Source organism: Canis aureus, chromosome 20 (assembly GCF_053574225.1).
Source record: "Canis aureus isolate CA01 chromosome 20, VMU_Caureus_v.1.0, whole genome shotgun sequence".
NCBI lineage: Eukaryota > Metazoa > Chordata > Mammalia > Carnivora > Canidae > Canis > Canis aureus.
In genome coordinates this window covers 10,115,332-10,121,581 of record NC_135630.1, presented here as the reverse complement: position 1 = coordinate 10,121,581, position 6,250 = coordinate 10,115,332, and the positions used below count along the sequence as shown (strand labels likewise).

The 6,250-nt window shown below is 36.1% G+C and overlaps 1 protein-coding gene across 1 annotated transcript in view; it reads right to left on the bottom strand.

Moving 5' to 3' along the window:
* Window positions 1-282: 282 nt before the first annotated feature.
* SLC7A11 (solute carrier family 7 member 11) overlaps window positions 283-6,250 on the bottom strand; it is an 83,421-nt gene continuing 77,453 nt past the window's right edge. Inside the window, exon 12 of the mRNA XM_077861018.1 lies at window positions 283-1,845. Within this exon, the coding sequence (XP_077717144.1) occupies window positions 1,778-1,845 (68 nt within the window). The 3' untranslated portion in view covers window positions 283-1,777. The remainder of the gene's footprint in view (window positions 1,846-6,250) is intronic.

Sequence of the window (6,250 nt, the reverse complement as noted above, 5' to 3'; positions counted from 1 at the left end):
AGACAAATGGATAGAAGAAGCAGAAACTACAGATCAAATTTGAAAACCATATGGTAAGAGAAAAAGGAAAGAATTTTTATGAATTCACTTAGAGACCCAAATACTAGGTTTGACTGAAAAAAATGTCAATCTTGGATGTGTATTAAATATTATCAAGATCAAAAACTGAAATTAGTGAATTGGAATTGCCTCAAATTATAAATCATCATTTCTGTTTTGGTCAATTGTCTATGAACTATCAGCTCTTAATGATTTTATTTTTTTATTTTTTTTTTTCTCTTAATGATTTTAATCAGTAAAATTCCTTAAAAACTTGTTACTTTTCAAATCAGGGGATGAAACAGTCTGGTATGGCTATTTAATCTTGGAGGTATGTAAATAACAGTTTACACATTCCATCATTATATTACATTCAAAATTCCACAATATTTTCTAAACCTACCATAAAAACATCTGTCTGAATACATATACATACAGTTTCTCCTTTTGATGAATTTGTTATCAGTTATCTCTTTCTCAAGTTGAATGATAATTAAGGTAAGGAAACTACTGACAAAGCTGAGATAAAGAAGTGGAAAATTTTTAGAAATACTCGTTGTAAATCTTATTTAGCAGTGACATTTCTGCCTCAATTTTTCTGTAAATATATGCCTTTTCCTAATTAATCTGGACAGTTTCATTTGAAAGGATACTTTAACAGAATATAAAATATATAAAGAAAACATACAAACTATCAAAATTTGTCATGATGTAAAAATAACTTATGATATTAAAAAATTATTCCTAATTACTAACACTGCATATAGATATGATTATAGGATTGGGCATAATATTTTGGGTATTTTCTCTCTTGTTGACTTCTGTCTTATATGAACATTGCAATTTGAAGATTTAAAAATGCATATATTTAGATATATTATCAAGGAGGTAAATTATCTGTAATTGTACTTAAGAGGCTTTAATACCAAACTGAAGTATTGTTTTGCTCTTAGAAAGATGATACATCCTTTCCTAGTCAAATGGGCTGCCATGAAAACAAAGTGGCCCATAACCTTGGAGTGAAATGATAATGAGTGAAAAAAATCTTAATGTAATCAATTATCAAGCATTTTTAGACATAATTCCTGGATTTTTCTCATAAACAATAGCCTCTAGAAGCTCTTCTTTAATATATTCCTTAAAATTAGGCCTATCCCTTCTGTCTTTTGTTCAAAATGCTCTAGCTATAATGCATTAAAAGATGAGTGACGTCTAAGTTGGTTATCTAAGGGGAAGCAATGCAATGACAACATAAAATAAATTTCTTTCCCTCCTCAGTCTATATAATGATGACGTATGCTACCCCCCCACCAAAGAGTAGAAAACACTTTTCACAGTATAGTTATCTACAGCATATAAAAATTGTTTCTATAAAAGCCATATATACAGAAAACATCTCAGTGTTCATGATAAAATATGTTATAAAGGCCACTAAAGTAATAGTTCATTCTGTAGTCATTTTCTTCCAACTTCATGTAGGTATCAGGGATTCCAAAATCATGTGAACTCATGGAATGCTTGCATATCAGCTTTCAGTAACTACATGGAGTTAGAACTAAAGTTCTTAGAAACCAGCTTAAATACACTAAAAGATACGAATAGCAATAACAGATTCCTTTAGTCCATCACCAAAGTTGCAATCCTCTAGATTTTCATGAAATGAAGATCCACATTTTGTTTTAGCCTTTGGACAGAAACAAGGCCATGCATAGATCACCAAGATTTCAAATGCATTAATTCATAATTTATCACAATCTTCTTCTGGTACAACTTCCAGTATTATTTGTAATGTTCTGGTTATTTTGTCTACAAAGAAATAAAGAAGAGAAATTAAAAATGCACAGAACTCAGGAATGCGTAAAGACAGCAAAATGTGAATTATTTGGAGTTGAATACTGAAAACATACAACCGCCTATTTCATGAGCACTTTCAAGAATTATTTACTTCATTAGAATCCTATCATGCTCAATTAATTTATTTGTCACTTCTGTAACTTCCCATGATGGCTTCTTAGCAAGAATACATTAATATTTTGTATTCAAATAGGAACTTTTATTCAGAAGCCAGGAGGCTGAAAATATTTTGAGGCAATAGAACCAAGATATAAATAAATATTCAAAAATATACTCCATATTTGGTTTAAAACTGGTTTGTTGTTTTAGTACCTATGAGGTTACAACCAATTCCTCAGAAAAATCAAAAGACTCATACTCTAACATCCTGCTCAAACTTGTAGCACATTTCTGAGTAAAACACATTATGTCCCAGGGCCTTATCATCTCATCTGCAGAACGAGGGACTTGGGAGTCCATCAGCAAGATGGAGGGCTAGGAGGTCCCAACACTTGTCTCACCACAAAAACAACAACAAAACAAAACAAAAACACAAGAAAACAAACAAAAAACCAAGAACAATAAGTAAATAGCTACAAACTGAAGAAAACAGATCAGGGAAATTTCTAAACAACAAAGAAAAGGGGACAAAAATCTAGCAGAGCTAAAAAAAAAAAATTGAGGATGCCTACATAGAAACGTGAAGAAAGTATCCTGCCTGCATCACCCTATTCCCCCAGTCAGAATCTGGAGGACCCCAACAAGGCTTGGTGTTGTGGAAGGGTGCAGCTTTAGCTACATAGGCTTCCCACAGTCCTCTTCAATGACTGGTCCCAGCTGATGGGGCACCGAGCATCCCCACTCCACATCTGCTCTCAGAGGCTGGGGCTCATGCTGAGGTGAGACTTGCCCGTATGGGGCCTTGGGTGTTGATGTGCTCCACTCTCAAGATGGGGCACCATGGCACATCACCACACACAAGACTGGAGCTGCCACTGTTCTTAGTCCACTCCAGCCCCAGACTGGGGCTTTGTCCCATAATCGTTGAGGAAACCTCTCCTCCCTTGAGCCCTGCCCTCAGGGTCCCAAGTTACTCTCTGGCTGTCATTTTTGGGGCTATGCTACTGTTGCCCTGAGTCCCCCTCCAACAACCTTCCCAGGTCAAGAATCTGAATGATAATTGCCAAGACAGTCTTTTACTGGACCTACTCCTACCCCTCAGTTCCAGGCCCTGGCTCTGACTCATCACTGCCAGGGGCACTGCCACTATCCTAAGTGTCACTCACTTCCTGTTTCCCAAGTCACACCTTGGCTACCATTACTGGGGCTGTGCTGCTGTTGCCATGAGAACCCCATCCCAGGTCAAGGCTCTGAACTGTCATTGATAAGATGGGCTCTTGCTGCCTTAATCCCTATCCTGTGGGTTCCAGGTCACAGTTCTGACCCATCATTGCTAGGGGCACTGCCACTACTGTAGGCTCCACCCCTCAGGTTTCAAGTTGGGGCTCTGACCTATCATTGCTGGAAAAAGGCTACTGCTGCCTTTAACTCTACTGCTCAGGTCCTGAGTTGGAGCTCTGAAATGTCATTGACAGGGCAGGGCTGCCACTGCTCTGTGTCCAGATCCCTACATGTGCCTTTAACAGATCACTACCAGAGTTATGCTGTTGCTATCTTGGGGGTATACTGGTGCCAGAAGTGAGACTTTCACCCACATCCTCAGGCTGCTCTACGACAACACTTTGTAATTCCAGAACCCTTGCCACTGCTGTATTCCCTCCAACCACCAGGAGTCACAGTGGTGACTCCTTAGCTAGAACTTCCTTCTATGGGGGAAAAAAAAAAATCTCAGTAAGGAAATCAGCAGATTTCTCAGCAGAAAAATTGCAGACCAGGAGAGAATGGGATGATATTTTCATAGCGCTCAAAGAAAAAAAAAGAAAAAAAGAAAAAACAGCCATCAACCAAGAATACTCTATCCAGAAAAGCTATAATTTGGAAATAAAGGGGACTAAAGACTTTCCCAGACAAACAAAAGCTGAGGGAATTTATAGCCAATAGACCTGCCTACAAGAAATGCTAAAGAGAATTCTTCAAGATAAAAAAGTAACATAAAAACAAGTGAAAGTATAAAATTCACTTGTGAAGGCATATATATAGTCAAATTCAACTCTTATATTGCAATGGTAGTGTGTGAATCACTTTGAAATCTGCCATATGAGTTAAGAGATAAAAGTGGTGAAAGTAGCTATAGGTACAATATTTTGTTAATGGACATACAATGTAAAAACATGAAAATTGGGACATCAAAATAAATTTTGTGTGCAGAGGCAAGTAAATGAGTAAAACTTTACTATGGAATTGAATTTAAATTGTTATCAGCTTAAAATACATGGTTATATCTATAAGATGAAAGCCTCATGGTAACCACAGAGTAAAAACCCATAATAGATACATAAATGATAAAGAGAAAAGAATAAAAACAACCACTACAAAATATCATCAACTTGTAAAGAAAAAAAGCAACACAGGAAGAAAGAAACAGAGGAATTACAAAATAATCAGAGTACAATTAACAAAATTCCAATAGCAAGTCTTTATGTATCAATAATTACTTTAAATGTCTTAATTTCTAACTAAAAGATGCAGAGTGGCTGAATTGATTTTTTTAAAAAGATTCATCTGTACACTATCTATAAGACACATTTAGCCATTAAGGGCACTCACATGCTGAAAGTGAAGGGATGAAAGAAGATAATTCAAGCAAATGGAAACCAAGAGAGAGTAGGGGTAGCTATACTTATATCAGACCCTAAACCAAAAATGGTAAAGAGAAACAAAGAAGTCATTATATAATGATAAAGGGGTCAATTCATCAAAAAGATATAATAATTATAATCATAATCATCTATGTACCCAATACTGGAGCACTTAAATATATCAAGTAATTATTAACAGATATCAAGAAGAAATAGACAGCAATAGTGGGGAAATTGATGACTCCAGTTTTTTGTTTGTTTGTTTGTTTGTTTTTAAGATTTTATTCATTTATTCATGAGAGACAATGAGAGAGAGAGAGGCAGAGACACAAGCAGAGGGAGAAGCAGGCTCCATGCAGGGAGCCCGACATGGGACTCTATCCCAAGTCTCCAGGATCGTGCCCTGAGCTGAAGGCAGCACTAAACTGCTGAGCCACCCGGACTGCCCGATGACTCCAGTTTCAATATGGATAGATCATCCAGACAGAAAAATCATTAAGGAAATAATGGATTTAAATGACACTTTAGACTAAACAGACTGAACAGACATACATAGAACGTTCCATCCAACAACAGCAAAATACACATTCTTTTCAAGCACACACAAAACATTCTCCAGGATGATCACATAATAGGTCACAAAACACGTTAGCAAATTTAAGAGGATTTAAATTGTACCTAGTGTCCTTCCAACCACACAGTATGAAGATCAAATCAATAAAGGAAATTGGTTGAATTGATCAAATAAAAAGAAAAGCTAATCAATTCACAAATATGTAGAGATTCTCCTGAACAACCAACAGGTTGAAGAAGAAATCAAAAGGGAAATCAAGAAATATATTCAAATAAAAGAATCCAGAAGGACAACATATCTAAACCTGTGGGATGCCGCAAAAGCAGTTCTAAAAGGGAAGTTTACAGCGAGACAGATCTCAAATAACTTAACTTTACACCTCAAGGAAGTAGACAAAGAAGAACAAAGCCCAAAGTTAGCAGAAGGAAGGAAATAACAAAGATCAGAGCAGAAATAAATAAAATAGAGACAGAAAAACAAACAAAAATATAAATGAAATTAAGAACTGATTCTTTGAAAAGATAAAACTTTATCTGGATTAACTAAGAGGAAGACTCAAAAAATAAAGTCAAAAAGAAAGAAAAGGTGCTTGGGTGGCTCATTCAGTCAAGTATCTGACTCTTGATTTTAGCTCAGGTCATGATCTCAGGGTTGTGAGATTGAGTCCTGCATTGGGCTCCGCACTGGGCATGCAGCCTGCTTAAGATTCTCTCTCTCCTTCTCCCTCTGCCCCTCCACCACCCCTTTCTCTCTCTCTCTGTCTCCTTCTTTAAAAAAAAAAAAAAGGAGACATTACAACTGATACAAAGTATTATGAGAGACTTCTATGGACAATTATATGCCAACAAACTGAATAACCTAGAATAAATGGATAAATTCCTAGAAAAATATGGTCTCCCAAGATTAAATTAGGAAGAAGGAGAAAATCTAAATAAACCAATATCAAGTAAGGAGATAAAATCACTAATAAAAAAAAAACCTCCCAACACAGAAAAGCCTAGGAATAGATGCTTGCAGTGATAAATTCTGGGAAACCTTCAAAGAA